At 39.1% G+C, this 22,463-nt stretch overlaps 1 protein-coding gene across 5 annotated transcripts in view; it reads left to right on the top strand.

The window, feature by feature from the left end:
* The window catches only part of CUNH8orf48 (chromosome unknown C8orf48 homolog), a 42,502-nt gene extending 22,590 nt beyond the window's left edge, over positions 1 to 19,912 (top strand). For 2 of the 5 annotated variants that reach the window (XM_089685183.1, XM_089685184.1), the window contains exons 4-6: positions 4,163 to 4,383; positions 9,916 to 10,068; positions 10,522 to 12,764. In XM_089685183.1, the coding sequence (XP_089541309.1) occupies positions 4,163 to 4,383; positions 9,916 to 10,068; positions 10,522 to 10,623 (476 nt within the window). In that variant the 3' untranslated portion in view covers positions 10,624 to 12,764. Of the gene's footprint in view, positions 1 to 4,162; positions 4,384 to 9,915; positions 10,069 to 10,521; positions 12,765 to 12,953; positions 13,021 to 19,322 lie in introns of those variants that run through there. The other 3 variants (XR_016313908.1, XR_016313907.1, XM_089685185.1) reach the window with 3 other exon arrangements.
* Positions 19,913 to 22,463: the final 2,551 nt, after the last annotated feature.

The raw sequence follows: 22,463 nt of genomic DNA, 5'->3' as shown, positions 1-22,463 counted from the left end.
CCCCAAACACGGAATTCAAGCCACAGTACCCTGTGAAGACAGTGAAGCATGGTTGCACAAGCATCATGATATGGGGATGTTTCTCATACTGCGGTGTTGGGCCTATTTATCACATACCAGGGATCATGGGTCAGTTTGAATACATCAGAATACTTGAAGAGGTCATGCTGCCTTATGCTGAAGAGGAAATGCCCTTGAAATGGGTGTTCCAACAAGACAACGACCCCAAATGCACCAGTAAACATGCAACATCTTGGTTCCAGACCAACAAGATTAACGTTATGGAGTGGCCAGCCCAATCCCTGGATTTTAATCCAAGAGAAAACTTGTGGGGTGACATCAAAAATGCAGTTTCTGAGGCAAAACCAAGAAATAGAGAAGAACTGTGGAATGTAGTCCAATCATCCTGGGCTGGAATACCTGTTCACAGGTGCCAGAAGTTGGTTGACTCCATGCAACACAGATGTACAGCAGTTCTCAGAAACAGTGCTTATACAACTAAATATTAATTAAGTGATTCAAAGGAAAGCAAAATCTTCAAACATTTTTCAGTTTATATAGTGAATGTTTGAGTTTGTAAAGAAGAATACAAACACTGCTATTTTTTTGTACAGTCTAATATTCAGTTTTCTTCAACTTTTTTAGAGGAACATCACAAATTTGATATATTTTTCTTCATGTTTTGATTTGGAATAGAATGTGTAGTGTTCCCAATGCATTTGTGTGTATGGAAATAAAAGCTATTAGAAGGATTTTGAGCTTTATTCACTTTTTTCAACACACTGCTATTATTTTGAACACATCTGTATATATATAAAGCATATTATCCTACAGTATATAACAATGATGCATGGTACAAGAAGTACCTTTCAGTACTGAACCAGTTTTATCCCCCTTTATTCTCACCCAGTACCTCCAGTATAGTTTATTCATGCCTACAAGTTCACGGTTTCAAGATCTTTTTTCAACAGCCTTCCAAGTACTACAAAGCCTCTGCCCAAGGTCTTCTGAATTCTTCAAAGCCGTTCCCAAACATGTGTGCTGTGGCCTCCATTCACATCAGTGGAAAGCCAATTTTCCAGCCTTTGCTAATTGATGAAGGCATCTGTTTCAATTTTTAATACCAGTGCTATCCGCCATTTAGCACTTAAATGTGACCATTGCATACTTTTGAATATTTAATTTTACTAAAATGGACTTCTAGCTAGAAACACCTGTCCAGGCCACTTCTTCCTATAGGTCATGTTCTCTGCAAAAGGCTGTAGAAACATTCAGCATAATATAGAGTAAAATATGTCTCCATACCTTTTCTAAACACAAATATATCATTTACTGTGGTTTTGCATCTACATCTGTGGGTATTATCATTTTGTTTCAGATTTTAATTGGAACGTAATCAATTACGTGGGTAATCTTCAATTTTCAAGTGTAATAAGCACATGTTTATTTTAGGCTTTCACGGTCATTCCTTGGGGCTTTGTTTTATTCACTTAGATGCACAGTCTTGATTACATCCTAATTGTTTTTTCATAAAATTGAAGATGATCTTCGTTAATACATTTAGCTACATAATTAAAGTGGAGGTCTAAAAGGGGGAAGAAAATAGGTGCATTAGGGCATTCAGCTTTAATATAATGGGATAGCATTATTACTTTACCCATTACAAGTTTTGAAAGATGCTTTTATTGCTCTGGTACAAGACTTTTGTATGTGTTCCTGTTGAAGGGATGTTTGTCACGGTTTCAGACGTTTTACAGTACAATATGCATATTGGGCCTTTTTTTGTATGGTGAATATATTGTGTATTTTTATATATTTTTTTATCATTTTATGTTTAATTAAAAAAATATGTATCATATAAAACACAAATATTGCATGCAATAAACATTAGTGAATTCACCTAGAGTCTGTTTAAGGAATTTCGTTGAATCAGAGTGTTATATGGTTATTGGATCTTTGTGATGTCAACTTTACACTCATAATGGTCAAAGCAATTCATTTACAATTAGTGGGGCTGGCTGTAATCAAGCCTGGCTTTGTTCAGGCAGCTGAATCTAATTTATCTTTCATATTGTTCTTTTGCTGAAGAAACTTTTATCATACATTTGCTCTAAAGTGGAACTGTACTCTGACATTAAAGAGTAACTCCACTTTTGTTGAGAAAAGTACATTCCCCTCTGCGTGATCTATCTGCATTGCAAGGATTTTAACAAACTATATCTGGCAGCTGCTGCACTTGCAGGGTTCTATTGAGGAAAGGTGTAGGGTCTGCATCCCTTTAAACTTGATTTCCCTGTGGGAGTATTTGACCAAAGATGACTTTTTGTTGCAGGGGATGCTCAAACTCTGACTTGTATCTTAGTGCAGACTTCTGGGAAATCAGTAAGCCAATCATACAAGCAGGAAATTACATTTCTGGGGGGCAGTCTGTACACCATCTGTGTACAGAACACCTCCAGGTTGTCATATTGCATTGCATTTTACAGAAAATTGCAGTGCTGCAGATTGAAAAAGAAAGATAATTTTTAATAACATTCAATTACAATATGACTTGTGTATCAATTGTATATGCTTTTTTTATTTGCTATTTTTTGCCATGAAGGTGGAGTTACCTTTTTAACACTTTTGCTGGATGTATAAAAAAGGAGTTACAGTGGGGAGATGCTGTACCTTTCTTGGGGAATTTGCTTCATAGCAGTTTTATAACAAATAACCGAAGCTGTCCAGCAAGGGAGAAGATCAGACTTCACACTGACTGATACACCCCATCAGCAGAAACTGTTGCCAAAGGTCAAGGCCTTTGGGCATGTGACAAGTACTGGAAGCAGTATTGGGGTAGTTGTCTCATTTGCATCAAGGACATAGCCAGGTTAGTAAGTGTGCTTGTCTAAAAGTACATCTAACCTTAAATTATACTCTAGATAAGTAATATGGAGAAGCTAATTTCCTGTTCTTTTTAAAGACTAAGTGCACCTTTTAGTTACTTTAAATTTAATATATAGTATGGTAGTTATTAGGTCCATGTTTTATTTTTTAGTTGATACATTTTTAAACTGTTAGATCTTTTTTTTTTTTTGTAACTAAAATGTAAAATTTATTTTCATTAAACGGTTAATACAGCCATGACAATGATTTCATTGAAATTTGGGTTTCCAAAAGAGAGAGCTTGGCAGAAGCTGCTTACATTTTAAGCTATCTCCATCTGAAACTATATTTCATATTAACTTTACTAAACATATTTTTAAAATATTAAAAATAATATTTAAAGTTATTTAGCCTTGACCATAATGAGTGAAGATATGTTTAAAAGCCAGCACTATACATTTCCTTTATTAAGCACAGTTTTGACTATAGGTTTTCAGTGATTTTTCTTTTTGTTGCAGTCCACAGCTATATTGGGATCATTAAAGACATTGCCAGTTTTGGATTTCCCTTTTGTGAAAAACTTCTTCATATGCCAGGTTTTTTCCATATGGCATTAGTTGAAGAAGGCATTCAGACCATCCCTGTAGATAGCCGTGTATGCTTCCTAGGTTGGCTCATGAGTATGCAAGTCTCAAGGGTTGCAGGGTATATCTTCTCTTATCATAAAAAATTCTGCCTCAGTCTTGTTGTTGTTTTTCTATGCATTAATCTAGACAATTTATGAAGTTGAATGCTTTACAGAAGTTAGAGCTTTAAAGTGGTATTCTTATCCTTAGATGTGGTGGCTGTATTAATTTTGTTTGTTTAAAGTGGGACTAAACCCATCCATTTAAATGTTTCCCAAATAATTACATTCAAGACATGTTGTGATTGATAACTGCCACAGTTGCTTGTGTTCTCAACTGTCAAACCATCAAATGGCTGGCGTCATAACTGATCACATGTTCAGCACCATGGCAATTGCAGAACAGAGGCTAAGATGGCAGCTTCCTGAGCTGTAATGGATAAGACCACTCAGTCTGTCCAAGAGTGGCTTCTTATGCAGCCATCACATTTAAGTATTGGTAAGCTAAAATATATAGAATTTTTGTTTTGGGGGTTTATACTGCTTTAGGGCTTCTGGCATTGCATCGTTCAGAAATGAGTAGTAGCACAATGGTCATCTTTTATTTTTATCAAAAAATTACATTGTTTTAAGCTGTATTAAGTTGCATTAAGTACATGTTATTTTTTTCAGTTCCTCAGCCAAATTATACAGAGACAGAGAGTTCCCCATTGCTGTCTTATTGCTCCATGAAGATACAGCATCTGCGTCACCAGCCAACATTAACCCAAGAGAAAAAGCCGCATCCAGGACAACAACACTGGAGTTCAACAGACAGGCATCATTCATGTTCCATCCCAAGTGTGATAATGAACAGACTACAAATGCAGAGTGTCAATGAAACTATGAAACAGGTATATTGTGATTGCATGGGTGAGGCAAGGCTGTCTTATGTTTAACAGAAGATGTAAAAGTGATGTACAGGTGACTGAAACATTCAGAAAGTGTACATTCAGTGTCACTATACAAAAATGCACTGTTTTAAAGTGCAACTGAAGGCAAAACTTTTTTTTTAGATTTTAATAGAGTGGAGATGGATTAGAACACCTGTCAGTTTTTATTCCAGTCTGCGTGTTTACCATTATCATTAAAAGTGACAGTAAAAGAAAATCTCAAATTTTGGGTTGTTTCCACAAAAGTAATTTAGAGGTAATCTTCCAATGGGGACACTAGTCCTGATGACCCAAGGGAAAGGAAAAAATGTCACCAGCACACCGAGGATCACCAATATGGGTCCAAAGGTTTTAATAAACCATCACATAGTTACAGCAAGGCAACGTTTCGGAGTCTCGCAGGACCCCTTCATCAGGCATGTGACAAATCGTGATAGAAACTGGAGAACTATTTAAAAAAACCATCCACCAATCAGAGTGAAGTGAAATGAGCTTGGCCCCACCCCATGATGTCATGTTCCCTCCAAAAATGTATTCAAATCAATGTAAACAGAAACAATACAAACTGCAAAAATAAATAAACAATAATCAGATGTACATAAACTGCATTCCTGGGGATATAAACATTGTGGTCACATGTGTATCATGGTACTCCCCGGATTGTAATAAAGGTGTCAACTGAAAGCAGCGCTGGGTTCTGGAATCAACAACCAGCAGCATATATGTCCATGACAGAAGATAAAGACTGTTACCTAGAAATATGGGAGGGTTGTCTCCGATTGCCAAGTAAGCTGCAATGGGGACACACCTACAGTGGTCCTATTAGTGCAGCGGCCGACAGTTTCATAGCGACGCATGTCACCTGCATGCACCATGAGAGTTTACTACTCACACATGCGCTCAAAGACATTCCTGCACCGGTCGCCATCATCATGGAAACCCATGATGTTGGCGCCGGGAAGGACAAGGCGGAGGCAAATCGCCGGCGTCATAGAAACATATGGCGCCGACGCCACACAAACCAGTGGGTGGGCGGGGTTGCAGAGATGAGCTGTGAAGAAAAAAGAACACAAAGAAAACAGATTGAGGGCTAGTTCACACCACATGCATTTCAGTTACTTTTCATCTGCATCCAAAGATAAAGTAGTATACTATACATGGTTGCCAATGTCATAGTTCACATCAGTGTTCGTAGTTCCAGTGCGTTCCAGCTGCAGATAAAAAGCAGAACAAGCCGCATCTCACTCGTACAGAGTTGCACTAGAATACTGCAAAACGCATCAAAGCGCACCGGAGTGCACCAAAAATATGCCAATTACACATATCCCCATCTCAAATGAAAAAAGAGAGGGGAAACAAATGGACTAGAATGTATAAAAAATACTTTGGAATGCATAACAAACGCACAAGATATGCCAAAAACCGTGTCAAAACGCACAGGCAAAGACGCATCTGGAACGCATCTCGACTACGTATTCATAGTGCGAACCAGCCCTGAGAATGATGATAATCAGTCCATGAATGGAGCTGGGGAAAAGTGAAAGAGAAGGGAGTGATAAAATGGAAAAGAGGCAAAAAAAAAAAAAGGAATGTAAAGGGGTGACACAGCTCGCCTACTTGCAAGAAGAAAGAGAGAGACCACTGTGAATAGTGCAAATGTGAAAAATCTAAACCAAAAGTTATCTACAAAACTATATACACTTCAATCATGAGGAATCATTATAACCAAAGTTCATCTGCGATCCAAAAAGCACAAATATGATGTGTTAGTATTAAGTCCCCTCGGTTGTGTTGTGTCAAGGGTATGGATCCAATAAGCTTCACGACGGAGGAGGAAGTTGTCACGATCTCCTCCTCTCGCCAATCGACTGACGTGTTCAATGATCATGCCCCTCAATTCATGTACCTGGTGTCCTGCCGAAATAAAATGGACCGCTACGGGTTTACTCAAATCAATGGGTTCACCTTTGGTACTCTTGACTAGAGCTGTCCTAATGTCACTCCTATGTTTCTGAAATCTTCGCTTAAAGGGACCTTTTGTTTTGCCCACATAAACTAGTGAGCATGAGCATTTCAGAATATAAACGCAGTGATCCGTGTTACAGTTCAGGTAACCCTGTATCTGGTAACGTTTCCCACTGTGGGGATGTGTGAAATATTCCCCACAGATCAATGAGTTGCATACATTACAATTGTAACACTTATAGCAACCCTGTCTTTCTGAGAACTTAAATACTGCCTTAGCGTATTTGGTCCTAGGGTCCGCTTGAACTAATAAGTCACGTAAGGATCTACCTCGCTTATGCGCCATCAATGGTGGATTCTTTAAGTTGGGTGATAGAGTGTCATCAGCTCTAAGGATGTTCATGTTATGCATGACCGCTTGTTTAATACGCTCAGATGCCTGATTGAAGCCGTGTATAAAGAGCGGCCTGTTGACTGCCCTAGGGCTGCCTTCAGAATCTGCCATAGCTCTGGCTAATGCCTGATCAAGTACTCGAGTAGGATAACCTCTTTCCACAAATTTTCTATACATGGCCTCAAGTTGTTCTCTCCTGTCACTCATACAGGAACAAATGCGTAACACCCTCTTGAACTGTGAGATAGGCAGGCTATCACGGAGATGCTTGGGATGTGCACTCTGGTAATGTAGTAGGGTGTTCTTGTCCGTTGGTTTTGAGAACACAGATGTCTGGAGTGTACCCTGATTGTTAGTGATCCTCACATCAAGATATGTAATGCTGTTGGGGGATATCTCGGGGTTGAAAATGATACCAGGAAAGATGCCATTAAGCTGGTCAACAAACTCATAAAAAATAGATGTTTCCCCTTTCCAGATAAGGAAGATATCATCTATATATCTTAGCCAGCATTTGACATGATCAATGAACAAAGGCATGACATAAATGTTGTGCTCCTCCATATACCCAACAAACAGATTTGCAAAGGAGGGGGCAGCAGAACTGCCCATGGCAGTGCCGCGTATTTGGGCATAGATGGTCCCCTCAAATGCAAAAAAATTGCTTTCAAGTACAAAACGTAAACAATCAATAAGATATTCACATGGGAGACCCAAGGGATTCCCTTAATTTGCAGGGATTTACTCTCACTTCTTGTTTTGGCTATTGGACAGGAAGTGAAGGGTAATCTCTCCAATGGGATGGGAAAAAAATAAACTGACAGGTTTACTCTATCCAAAATGAAAAAAAAAGCTTTGCTTGTAGTTCTACTTTAGTGTTTGAACAATCACTAAAATATATAAATATCTTATATAGTATCTGTACTATGTGCAAGCATTTACAGTATTGCATACCATATTTATGAAAAATGGGTCTTCGTTTGTGTAAAATTTCTTTTGAGTTTAAGAAAACCTTTTCAGTTGTTTTGTTTTAACTTTCTGAAAGAAAAGTCCTGCCTAAGAACAGTCACTATTGGTGATGCCTCCTATTGCTTGTGTTATCTAGAAAAGCCTATACTGTCCATTCTCTGATCCGAGTTTCACTTTATTACTAATTGTCCTTAGTAATAAATTGTGGACTTAACCACACAAAGTGGGGCTAAGACCCAGCACACTGATTTCCCCCTTATCTAACGAGTGTTAGTTCAGTGGCCAGTAAGGGGACTATCATTTCGCAGAAGCTTTGAGTAGCAAAGTGACATCAGGCTCTTGCACAGATTTTTTTTTTTGTCTGTTGCATGCACTTTGCTAAGGCTGACAAGTTCTCTATTAGAAGGTTTTATGTGATCCATGTGAAAGCCACCCCTGCTCATTCTAATATAATCTTTGCTGCCATATTCAAATTATGTCTTTTTTTCTTTACTGTTTTCTGAATAATTATTTATAACATATAACAGGCTGCTGCCACTTAGATTATCATCACATGAACTGGAAAATCTTCAGGTCTACTTTAACCACTTGCCTACTGGGCACTTATACCCCCTTCTTTACCAGGCCAATTTTCAGCTTTCAGCGCTGTTGCACTTTGACAATTGCACGGTCATGCAAGATTGTACCCATATGAAGTTTTTATCATTTTGTTCTCACAAATACAGCTTTCTTTTGGTGGTATTTAACTACCGCTGGGCACTTTACTTTTTGCGCTATAAACAAAAAAAGTGCAAAAAAAAATTTTTTTCTTTGTTTCTATTATAAAATTTTTCAAACAGGTAATTTTTCTGCTTCACTGATGTGCGTTGATGAGGCAGCACTGATGGGCGGCACTGAAGGGCACTGATAGGCAGTACTGTCATGGATAGGCGGCACTGATAGGTGGCACTGATAGGCGGCACTGATGATGGGTACTGATAGACAGCACTGATAGGTGGCACTGACTGGCATCACTGCTGGGCACTGACTGGTGCCACTGCTAGGCATTGGTGCAACTGCTGGGCACTGATTGGCACAACCGCTAGGCACTGACTGGCAGCACTGCATTGATGGGCACAGGTGGGTGGCACTGGTGGGCACAGGTGGGTGGCACTGGTGGGCACAGGTGGGTGGCACTGGTTGGCACAGGTGGGTGGGCACAGGTAGGTGGCACTTCTGGGCACAGGTAGGTGGCACTGCTGGGCACAGGTGGGTGCACTGCTAGGCACAGGTGGGCGGAACTGGTTAGTGGCACTGCTGGGCACCGATCATCAGGGCACTCCCTGCTCTGACAACTGCCGGTTCTCGGCAGTACTTTCCTCACGCTCTGACAGTGTGAGGAAAGTGCAGCCGAGAACCAGCAATTGCATTTCCCGGTGATCAGCGTGTCATTGGACACTGCTGATCACGTGGTAAAAGGCCGCTGTGATTGGCCTTTTACAACATCATGTGATCAGCTGTGTCTGTAGGACACAGCGATCACAGAGATCGCCAGGTGCGTGCCCCCGGGGGCGCGTAGGAGAGCGCGTTCTGGGAGGACGTCATATGACGCCCTGCCAGAACTGACCGGCCGCAGTGTAGTCGTCATTCGGCTATCTGCGGTTGGCAAGTAGTTAAATCGCCCTTTAAAACATCCTTCTCCTGATTTTATGGATGCCAACTAGTGGCTGGAGAAGAACCCTCATCAAAATGCTGTGTGTGTGAACCTATAGATTTACAGAATGAGTTCACTGAGGGTATTTTCTCAAAATGAATAAGTGGAATTTTCCACTCTGCAAAGTGCAAACATTTCACTTGGATCTAAATTGCCAAAGAACTAGCACTTACGGTACATCATTTCACTCTCCATTGTTCCCTAGGAGCTCCTGATCTTGGATAACTCTTGACACAGTAGGAATCCTTATTTGGAATCCAAGAGGTGTGCATTTTAGAGCTGGGATGAGGGTTGACACAAGATTAATGATGTTGAATTTCTAAATTGAAGTTTTCAAGCCATTTTTCTAACACTGCCCTTTACTGATTTGATCCTATTAGAGTCAAACTGGGAGAATAATTCTTTGCTTTGTAGAGATGGCTTATTAGGTCAGTCACTTTTTTTTTTTTTTTTTTTTTTTTTTTGTTAATAGGTCATTCGGGCTAAGATGCATGACCCAGCCTTCTGTCCAGATTGTATTCATAAACAGGCAGAGCTAGCCCAAAGTCAGTTTGTCAGGATGAGAAGGACTAAACTGCAAGCTGATCTGATCAAAATGAAATTGGAGGAATACTCTTACAAAAAAGTAAGATTATATTTGTGTAAATGTATGTATAGATCTAATAATGGCCATATGCATGAAACACTTGAGCTTCAATGACTGCTTTCTCAATTGCTTATCTTTTCAACTGGGGGAGTAAGGTCATCAGCTGAACAAGAGTAAATCTAATATAGAGAGTGATACTTATTGAATTATTAGTGTGTGTCGCACATTAGTATAATTTGTCAGTGAAGACAACTGCTTAAAGGTTAAAAAGGGCGTGAGAAATATTACCGTACATAATGATGCATTTATAGTTTGTAAATCAGGGTGTGTGTGTGTGTGTGTGTGTGTGTGTATATATATATATGTATATATATATGTATATATATATCTGTGATTTATGCCTTGCATATTGCTGCTGTGCAATCCATCTATTGCTATGTTCTGTGTAATGTTATGTCAAACTAATGATGCTCCTTTTTTTTTCCCTCACAGGACCTGATTACCTGCATTGGAGAAATTCACCAAACCCTGCCCAAACCCTCAGATGACTGCAGTGCCATCTGGCATAGACTGTACACTAGTGTTAGGACGTAACATGTAATCTGTGTCCTTCTGCTCTTCTTAGGTTCTTTCAGTACAGTTTTGCTTTTTTTCTGTATTAGTGAATCAAGATATAGAAAGAAGTTACTGAAGTTTTTGTTGTAAGAGATTGGTGAAACGCCACTGAATCAATTCTGCTAAAATTCTCCTTTTTGATGTAGGGTCCAGTTGTGAACCATAGCTGCCATCAATTGGCATGCAACCCTGTTGATTTTTTGGGGTTGCATGGGGTTTACTGCTATTATTTTGAACATAACTGTGTATATATAATAAATAATATAAAATAATAGCAGTGTGTTGAAAAAAGTGAATAAAGCTCAAAATCCTTCTAATAGCTTTTATTTCCATAAACACAAATGCATTGGGAACACTACACATTCTATTCCAAATCAAAACATGAAGAAAAATATATCAAATTTATGTTGTTCCTCTAAAAAAATTGAAGAAAAGTGAATATTAGACTGTTCAAAAAAATAGCAGTGTTTGTATTTTTTTTTACAAACTCAAACATTCACTATATAAACTGAAAAATGTTTGAAGACTTTGCTTTCCTTTGAATCACTTAATTAATATTTAGTTGTATAAGCACTGTTTCTGAGAACTGCTGTACATCTGTGTTGCATGGAGTCAACCAACTTCTGGCACCTGTGAACAGGTATTCCAGCCCAGGATGATTGGACTACATTCCACAGTTCTTCTCTATTTCTTGGTTTTGCCTCAGAAACTGCATTTTTGATGTCACCTCACAAGTTTTCTATTGGATTAAGAACCGGGGATTGGGCTGGCCACTCCATAACGTCAATCTTGTTGGTTTGGAACCAAGATGTTGCACGTTTACTGGTGTGTTTGGGGTCATTGTCTTGTTGGAACACCCATTTCAAGGGCATTTCCTCTTTAGCATAAGGCAGCATGACCTCTTCAAGTATTCTGATGTATTCAAACTGATCCATGATCCCTGGTATGCGAAAAATAGGCCCAACACCGTAGTATGAGAAACCTCCCCATATCATGATGCTTGCGCAACCATGCTTCACTGTCTTCACAGTGTACTGTGGAATTTCGTGTTTGTGGGTCGTCTGACAAACTGTCTCCGGCCACTAGACCCAAACAGAACAATCTTACTTTCATCAGTCCACAAAATGTTGCACCATTTCTCTTTAGGCCAGTCAATGTGCTCTTTGGAAAATTGTAACCTCTTCAGCAAATGTCTTTTTTTCAACAGTGGGACTTTGCGGGGGCTTCTTGCAGATAGCTTGGCTTTACATAGGCGTCTTCTAATTGTAACAGTACTCACAGGTAACTTTACACCTTCTTTGATCTTCCTGGAGCTAATTGTTGGCTGAGTCCTTGCCATTTTGGCTATTCTTCTATCCATTCGAATGGTAGTTTTTCGCTTTCTTCCACGTCTTTCAGGTTTTGGTTGCCATTTTAAAGCATTTGCGATCATTTTAGCTGAGCAGCCGATCATTTTCTGCACTTCTTTATGTTTTCCCCTCTCCAATCAACTTTTTAATCAAGGTACGCTGTTCTTCTGAACAATGTCTAGAATTACCCATTTTCCTCAGAATTTCAGAGAGAAATGCACTGTAACCAGCATGTACAACATTTGCTGCCTTCCTTCCTTAAATAAGGGCAATAATTGCCACCTGTTTTTCAAAGAATGAATGACCTCACTAATAGAACTCCACACTGCTATTATTTTGAACATGCCCCTTTCAATTAGTGATTCAATTACACAGAATCAGCAGCATGCATGTCATGACTGTTGGGTCTGTTGGATTTCTATTACTCTACTATACCTGCTAGTAAATTTGCCATGTAGAAATATAATTTCTACAAAAAACAGTGATTGATCAGGTTAGTGATGTCTGACTGCTATTATTTTGAACACAACTGTATATACATTCACTTTCACTCATAGTGTTGTATAAATAGAGTCCACTGAATGTAGTAATCCTCAAAACAAAGCCCTGTTTGTGAGCCAAGAAGTGTTAAGATGGTCCACAACAAACATAGAGTTTGCACAGCGTAAGTAGGCCCACCACTGAAAAACGCTCTCATTAAATGTTGAAACCAATAGAGTCCTAAAAAAACTTCTGTATATGAATGTGAATAAATCCAAATGACACTCCAAATCATCAGGTATGGCACCCACCTTCTTTACAGCACCTAAATTAAAATATATTAGGTCAACCACCTAGTACTAAGGGTTAAAATTTTACTAGATCCTTATCGCATAAACCCTCCAGATGATTCTCAATACAAATCGAGAATAGAGGATATAAAAAAGCAAAATATTGTAAAACCATTTTGATATTTTACAGACAAACTGGAAAGCAGCCGGTCCCAGCCTTGACATCTCTTCTGTTCTTATCAGACTTGGCAGTAAAGGTGGGCATATTGTTATCTTGGATAAAAAGACTTACCAGAAAGATATGAAAGATTATTGTCAACAACCATTATGATATCTTAAAGAAAAACAATATAGTAATATATAAGAAAGAACTTCTATCGGGATGGGGGGTGTATATATGCAAGTCTTATATAATAAAGAAGACAAGTATTTAGTTACATCTACTTGAAAAATACCTACTATTCATTACTTGCCTAAAGTAAACAAAGGTTTAATTGACCAAGAAAACTAATAGGTAATTGGATATACTCCTGTGTCTCAAGAGTGGACAAATACATTGATGACTTTCTTCATTCTTAGCCCAATCTATGGAAACATATTTTGAGGGACAGCGAACATTGATTACAAATTCTGGAGTCAATTAAATATCCTCCACATATATGTTTATCATATACATGTATGTTTAATGGTGACTGTTGACCACTCAGTTTAAATCCTTATCTACCATAATAAAGTGGTGAGATTACCCAAGTGAGCTTTCGGGCGGGGGGAGCCTAAAAAGAGAAAACGAATGCAGCAACCACATTTAAAGTGAAACTTCACTCTCTCAGTCAACATTGACTATTCTGAATCCTTATGCTGCTAGCATTGGTAAATAGATAAATATTTTGTATTTATTGTTTTAAACAGTATTTCTTTAGTTACTTCCTAGTTTTCATGCCTAGGCAAATGATGTCATACATCCCAGGAGTCTTCAGGAGAGGAGGAGGGGTTTTCTCAGCTAAGCACACCCTCCTGCCTGATCTAAGGGCAGATGGATTCCAGGAAATTAATGCAACATAAATTGTCTTCCCTTAATCGAGATGGCCACAGCCAGAAATGCTAGGGGATATTTTTCTAAGTGATTTCTTAGCAAAAGAAAGCATGGAGATATGGATGGGGGGGTTCTTTGAATATTACAAATGAATTAAATAGCTTTTTTGGTTTGTGGTGCTCAGATGCAGTGTAGTTCCTCTTTATTGATGGTAAACTGCAACATATAAAATTTTTGGTTTTGGGTTTAATACCGCTTTAAGTGTAATCTGTAGGCGATAGTTCACGTTAATACCATTATATTGCCTAATTCACAAGGACCAAACCAACATATTTCACTTGAGGCATTTTGTTCTTTTTATTTCAAATCAATCATAAGATAAATTGAAGGTTATGCACATAACGTAGCTTTCAGCAAACCTTATTGTTAAGAACAAAAGCATTAACATAATTACCCAGCACTGTATTTATTGAAACATTGTGTAATATTCTGACACTACAATGTCTAAAAATGACTGGCTGATTATTTTCTCGCTGACTTGTTAAAACATTCATGGTTAATAGCCCTCTTTTTGTTTGACTTAGCATGTTTTGTTCACACAAGCAAAATCTGCAGTAAGCAAAGCCTTTAAAATGAAAGCTGGATAATAAACTATTTATTAGACAAGCATTTTTAAATCAGTTTGCTTCTGAAATGTATTGTAAAACACCTACACTCAGAATACATTCAGTAATCTTATAGACTCTTACTATCTATATATCCTACACAAAGTAGGTACTGCTGCACTAGTAAGAGGCATTGTGACAAAAAAGATGAATTTTCAATTAAAGTTAAACTAACACCTAAAGGCTGATAATTGAAGGAAACCTATCATGAGAGAAATATCAGGCCTGCCATTGCTTAATTCATGAAAATTATAGTTGTCCTGCTTTTTCTGCCTTCTTTTCTGGGTGTATCACCTGGAACAAACATGCATCAAGTGAAGCAAGAGCCTATCTGACTGTTTTGATCCTTTGTTCCAGTTCAGGACTAAAGCCTCATGCCTCTTTCCCACAGGTGCTGTCTGGTCAGATCTGCAGTGCATCCATAAACAGATCTGCTTTTTCTGATTTTAAAAACTGGAGCTTTCTGGACCCTTGTTGGCTATATGGCTGACCGTTTGAAAATGTATTTGCACTCATTTATCATCAGCCTGCCTCTGATCCTTCACATTTGCGTCTGGAAAAATGGTAAAGGACACAGACCTTTTACCATTTTTTTTTTCCAGACCTGGATGGACTTGGAGGTAGTCGGATGGAAATGGACACATATCTGTTTAAATTCATCTGCCCATAGACTTACATAGAGTTTCTGATCAGGTCCACTTGAAAATTTGACAGGCAGAACTGACTTCTGAGACCATTACAAGGCAAATTTGTTATGTAATGCTTCCACGGTAGACTCTTCATAGTGTAGTTGGGGAGTGCAGCTAGGAGAGAGTGATCTTTGTCATAGCCTTTTGTGGGAGTGTCGGAGACACATTTTCAGAAACATCTCCCCACTGACATTTCAAGGGAGCCATTAGAAGCCTGTAGGCAATTAAACCCAAGGATGATACCAGAAGCAGAAATGTAATCTTGGTTGGAGCTGGTCTTTTTCAAACATAAACTTTAAAGTGATTTTCAGACGTGAAAAATGAACGAAGCACTATAGTGTGTGCTAACCTGAATCTAAAGCACTGTGTGGTCTCCTCACTATCGGCATGGACCACTCCTAAGAGATTAAGCTGACACTAAAGCCTCCCGGGAGCCAGCCCACAGCAGATTACTCATGCCCTCAGCTCTATGTATCTCTGAGCCTGTGTGTGTCCCTTTCCTCCAATCATTTCACTGAACTCTGTGCTCTAGCTCTGTAGTGTGTGTGACATCAGATCCCCGCCTGTTGCTTTCTGCTGCTGGAAGATGCTGTGTAAAATGTGTGTTTTTGAAAACTGTTTCAAAACAGAGGTTGCAGATAAACAGGTACAAGGTCGAGGATCTGATTTTTCTCTGTGTATCATCTGAAGCTAGTTACTGCATTGCTTATATGTAAATGTTTACAACCACCTACAAAATCTTGTGCAGTAGCTTATCAAGCTAGGCACCTATGAAATGCACAAGTGTGCCTAAAGCCTTAAACTGTGCAAGTGTAACTATGCATTGATTGATTTGTCCAGTTATTTGTTTTGTAAGTTAGTGCTTATCTAAACCCAAAAACAGTTTTATTTTGTAGCTTACTAAAATGTTCTGGCTCCACTGGTTTTCTTTTTTAGGCTTTTGTCTTTACTATCCCCTTTGGATCCTGCCAGTAATACCCTTCCTGTCTTAGAATGACAATGCTTACTGACTACATTGTATCTATTAACGAGTGGTGTTGTCACCTTAGGCTGTTTCTCTTGCTTGGACTACAAATCCCTCCCCCTCTCTATTACATATAGGGTTCTGCTTTGTAGCTCACAAAATATTACTGGGACAGTAGATACCATAGTTTTATACAAATGTTCAGATGCAGGACAGTACAAGGTCAGTGGAATTCTGGCAAGATGAACAAGTACAGTATTTTTCTGTGTGTGCTAAAAATGTTCTAACCCCCTGGTCACATCAAGCCCGACTTTGAAATCATGCAACTTACAGTGAAGTTGCACGATTTCAAAGCCGGGTGAGATGCTGATTTCAGGTGCAATTTGTAAGACATCTGACACAGATGTCTTACCAAATCGCAACAAAAGTAGTACATGTACTACTTTAGAAATCGGTGCAGCTCCGACCAAGTCGGAACCCCACCAATTTGACCGCTGTAATTGCGGACAATAGGGTGCAACTTGGCATACGATTTGCACCCAATGTGACTGGGGTGTTAGCCAGATAAATGAAAAGTAATGCAACCTCCACATCTAAGGACTGGTAAGCTGAAATGCACTATATTGCTAAAAGTATTTGGACACCCCTTCAAATCATTGGATTCAGGTATTTCAATCACCTCCAAGGCCACAGGTGTAAAAAATCAAGCACCTAGGCATGCAGACTCTTTCTAGAAACATTGGTGAATGAAAGGGTTGCTCTCAGGAGCTCAGTGAATTTAAGCATGGTATCGTGATAGGTTGCCACCTGTGCAATAAGTCCATCCATGAAATTTTCCTTGCTACTAAATATTCCACGGCCAACTGTTAGTGGTATTATAACCAAGTGGTAGCAACTAGGAACAACAGCAACTCAGCCATGAAGTGGTAGGCCACATAAAATGACAGAGCAAGGTCAGCACATGCTGAAGCGCACAGTGCGCAGAAGTCGCCAACTGTCTGCAGAGTCAATAGCTAAAGACCTCCAAATTTTGTGTTCTTCAGATTAACACAACAGTGCATAGAGAGCTTCATGGAATGGGTTTCCATGGCCAAGCAGCTGCATCCAAGCTTTATATCACCAAGTGCAATGTAAAGCTTCAGCTGCAGTGGTGTAAAGCACTCTAGAGCAGTGGAGGTGTGTTCTCTGGAATGACGGATCACGTTTTTCTGTCTGGCAATCTGATGGATGTGTCTGGGTTTGGCAGTTGCCAGGAGAACGAAACTTGCCTGACTGCATTGTGCCAAGTGTAAAGTGGAGGGGAGATTATGGTGTGTGGTTGTTTTTCAGGGGTTGGGCTAGGTGTCAAGGAGTCAGCATACCAAGACATTTTGGACAATTTCATGCTCCCAACTTTGTGGGAACAGTTTGGGGATAGCCCCTTCCTGTTACAACATAACTGCACACCAGTGCACAAAGCACTGGTGTGCTTTGTGCACTGGTGTGCACAAAGCACATAAAGACACGGATGAGCAAGTTTGGGGTGGAGGAACTTGACTGGCCTGCACAAAGTCCTGACGTCAACCCGATAGAACACCTTTGGGATGAATTAGAGTGGAGACTGCGAGCCAGGCCTTCTCCTCTGACATCATTGCCTGACCTTACAAATGCGCTTCTGGAAGAATGGTCAAACATTCCCATAGACACACTCCTAAACCTTGTGGACAGCCTTCCCAGAAGAGTTGAAGCTGTTATAGCTGCAAAGGGTGGGCCAACTCAATATTGAACCCTACAGACTAAGACTGGGATGCCACTAAAGCTTATGTGTGTGTGTAAAGGTCCCAATACTTTTGGCAATATAGTGTATATTACATTTTTGTTTTTAGGTTAAGATATCCTTTAATACTACATGTGATAGAAAAGAATGCATGACAAACTAGGATTACGTAACTAGCTTTAAGACATTTATGTTGGGACTAAGTGGCTAGCTAACTGTCAGAGAAGCCAACAATTTTACCAAAACATATCCTAACACAGTAAAAATCACATATTAAACCTTTATGTCACTTAATTAAAGTTCCGTAAAGACTTTAAAATGACAGCTGGTAAAAATTCCTGTAAGACTCTTGGAAAAGAAGTAATCTGTATGTTGGTAATTCTTTTTCACAGCTAAAAAATATATATATTTTTAGCAGGGAGAAAGAATATATAAATTCAGTTACGGAAAGCTCCTGAAACATTTCATGTTCATCCATAAACATTACTAAAACCGTTTTATAGAAAATTCATTTGTAATCCCAAAACAGAGTTAAAATTGGCCTTCTATATGCATAACTTAAGTCTAGACTAGGATACGCATGAACAATTTTTCAATGAAAGAATTCTTTGCCAACAAATGACAGAAATTTGTCTTGTATACCCATCTTTACACTTAACAAAAATCCTTTGCTGAGAGACAGTTGTGGCCTATCAGTGTCAGGCCAGTTTTGAAGATGCTAATTGTCTGGCTAGCACACTGAACAAATATATTCAATAAAGCAAAGCTAACCATGCAAAGATTTGTCTAACAGATTCCTCCAGTCATGCTAAACAATGTGGATGAAGGCATTTCCTCTGCCGGCTATTGTGCCTGATTGGATGCAGTCACTGTTTGGCCTACATCTTTCAACCCAACCTTTTCACAAAAATTGATTGGAAAATTGACTTTTATTGTGCTGGATGGTGCCAAAAGGGCCACCCACAAATCAAATTTTAGCTACTTTAGCAGGAATCAGCTGAAATTTGAGAAGCATATGGCTGGTTTTAGAGCCACTTAATCTGGAACAAGTATGCATAACTGTAAAACCAGATAACCATATTCATAACTTGCAACTCTCCCTTATTTGAAGGTACTGTACCTCTTTTGGAACCATACCCCTCTGTCCCTATTTTTGGTCTGATGTATAGCTCTGTATGAAATTGACTCTTTAACAAGCAGAAGTGTTATAGTACACCAAAGCTTTCATCCAATCTCATATTTATTGCATTTTATTATTTTAAAAGCCAGTATAAAGGGAAAGTAGCACTTATGGGTTTAACCAAAGGTTTTTTTTTTCAAATCAATTGTTCATGCGAGCAAGGAAGTGACTCAGGTGTGTTCTTTACCTGAATGTTTTGTGCTAAAAGGGGTCAATTTTTCTCCTCTCATAGTTTGCTTTTTATAGTGGGCTTATTTTCATGTTTGTTGCAGGTGAGAATTACAGTACTGAAGCAAAAGTTTAACATGACAGCCAGACAACTAGAATTTGCAACAGGAGAAGTAGCAACGGCAGTCTTCATGCCCCTTCGGACTAAAGAAAACGATAAATGACAATTAATGCATTCTTCATCTTGATCCATTAGTAATTTCCTCAACTTTGTCTGATTCAAGTTAGCACATTTCAATTTTTACCTATGTTGGTCCTTGGATTGTTGATTGAATTTTTCTCTTTCAGTTAATGTGTGCAACAGGTATAAAAGGCTACTGACCCAGTGATGTTACAAAGAAAGAAGCAGTCCATATATGTAAACATGCTTTAGCAAGAAGCATAAATCAATGACCACCAACTGCAACCTCTTCAACATATTTATTTCAGCTGGATTAACAATACTAATTGTCACCTTATTTGTACTCAAACATCATTAAACACTTTTAAATAAAACTGTGTAGCAATTACCTTGTAATATATAATGGAACTGTAAAAAGGTTTTCTGTTATCCTGGCATAATCAGATGTGTGACTTGACATATCTGGTGGAGGATGTATTGGAGTGTAATAACTGTATAAATAATTTAAATCAATGAACTGTGATCTAAACTGTGTATTTATGGACAGTCTAGTGACAATTTATGTATTTGTTTGTCTACATACAATGGTCCAATAACTGTAGCCTGCAGACTAGATGTGGCCCTTTGCTTTCCTTTAACTGGCTCTTGGGACACTATTCCTCCCAGTGATACCAATGATGGGGCCCTATACCTCCCAATGATACCAATGATGGGTACTATTCCTCCCACTGATACCAATGATGTGGTACTGTATCTCCAAATGATACTAATGATGTGACGCTATTCCTCTCACTGATACCAGTGATGGGGCACTTTTCCTCCCAATGGTACCAGTGATGGGGCACGATTCCATTCACTGATACCAATGATGGGGCACTTTTTCCTCCTAATGATGGGGCACGATTCCTCCCACTGATTCCAATAATGGGGCACTTTTCCTCCCAATAATACCAATGATGGGGCACTGTATCTCCAAATGATACCAGTGAGGGGAACTATTCCTCCCACTGTTACAAGTGATGGGGCATTTTTCTTCCCAATGATACCAATGATGTGGCACTGTATCTCCAAATTATTCCAATAACGGGGCACTATTCCTCTTACTGATACCAATGATGGGGGACTGCATCTCCAAATGATTTCAATGATGGGACACTATTCCTCCCATTGATACCAATGACGAGGCACTATTCCTTTCACTGATACCAATGATGGGGCACTATATCTCCAAATGATACCAATGATTGAGCACTGTATCTGCAAATGATTCCAACGATGGAGCACTATTTCTCTTACTGATACCAATGATCGGGGACTGTATCTCCAAATAATTTCAATGATGGAGCACTATTCCTCCACCTGATACTAATGATGGGGCACTATTCCTTCCACGGATACCAATGATGGGGCACTATATCTCCAAATGATACCAATGATGAGGCACTATTCTCACTGATACCAGTGATGAGGCACTGTATCTCCAAATGATTCCAATGATGGGGCACTATCCATCCCATTGATACAATGATAGGGCACTATTCCTTCCACTGATACCAATGATGAGGCACTATATCTCCAAATGATTCCAAAAATTTGCTTGCATATGACCATATGATTAAAATCAGCACAACTTTACCTAATTTACTAAGCTAAGTGAAATTTTACTTTGCTGAGAAAAAATTAACTTAGCGAATGATTGAAGTTTTGCTGATTTCAATCATCTAATCATGTGCAAGCAAAAATCCTGTTGTTTTTTTCCTGGCACATGATAAGGTATTCTTTGCAAATTGGATTTTTTTTTCGTTCATTATGATATGTAAAAATTCACTTTGAACTTGAGCATGCTCTACACCTTTAGTAAATCTGCCTCAGTATGTTGAATTATTGCCATTATTCCTTGTTTGCTATGTGGCTGGTTAATTATAGCAAAATGGGAGTCATGCACTGATTTCCTGTCATGTGTGTGCCATTCTCTGCATTATCCTGTGACAAGTTCTCACATCCGAGTCTTCTTCATTTAACATACAGCTTGGAATTAACTGTTCTAGTGAAGTAAATATGCTAATACTTTTTACTAACTCACTTGTGCAGCAATACCTATGCACAAAAAAAACAAAAAATATATGGCGCAATCCCTGGTAACAAGGAACACTTCCCACTAAAGAATTATGTAATGAATTGATAAAAGAACCTAAAAAACTTACAATTATGAACAATGTTCACATATAAAGTCCATAATGATGGGATTATACACTGAGTTGGCAGCTCCACCAAGAGACTGGAACATACAGTTGTGGCCAAAATTATTCAACCCCCACTGAAATTGAGTGTTTTGGCCAGTTTGACATTGCTTTTGATCATTCAGTCATCTTGCTTACATTTACATTAAAGAGGCACTTGTAGGTCAGACAAATATAACATAACAGTTATAATGAAATAACCACAAATGTCTTTTCTGTGCTCACAGCATTATCAGTTTTATTCAACCCCCAAGTGACATTCAATCTTAGTACTTAGTACAGCATCCTTTTACAGTTATAACAGCTTTTAAACGTGAAGCATAGCTTGACACAAGTGTCTTGCAGCGATCTACGGGTATCTTCGCCCATTCTTCATGGGCAAAGGCCTCCAGTTCAGTCACATTCTTAGGCTTGCGCACTGCAACTGCTTTCTTTAAGTCCCACCAGAGGTTCTCAATCGGATTTAAGTCTGGTGACTGCGATGGCCACTCCAAAATGTTCCAGCCTTTCCTCTGCAACCATGCTCTAGTGGACTTGGAGGTATGCTTGGGATCATTGTCCTGTTGAAAGGTCCAACGTCTCCCAAGCCTCAGGTGTGTGACGGACTGCATCACGTTTCCATCCAATATCTCCTGGTACTGAAGAGAATTCATGGTACCTTGCACACGCTGAAGCTTCCCTGTACCTGCAGAAGCAAAACAGCCCCAAAGCATGATTGACCCTCCACCATGCTTCACAGTAGGCAAGGTGTTCTTTTCATCATAGGCCTTGTTCTTCCTCCTCCAAACATAGCGTTGATCCATGGGCCCAAACAGTTCTAATTT

This window comes from Staurois parvus, unplaced genomic scaffold, assembly GCF_062004578.1.
Source record: "Staurois parvus isolate SC_StPar_1 unplaced genomic scaffold, SC_StPar_1.0 ptg000365l, whole genome shotgun sequence".
NCBI lineage: Eukaryota > Metazoa > Chordata > Amphibia > Anura > Ranidae > Staurois > Staurois parvus.
This window is presented reverse-complemented; position numbering and strand designations above follow the sequence as displayed.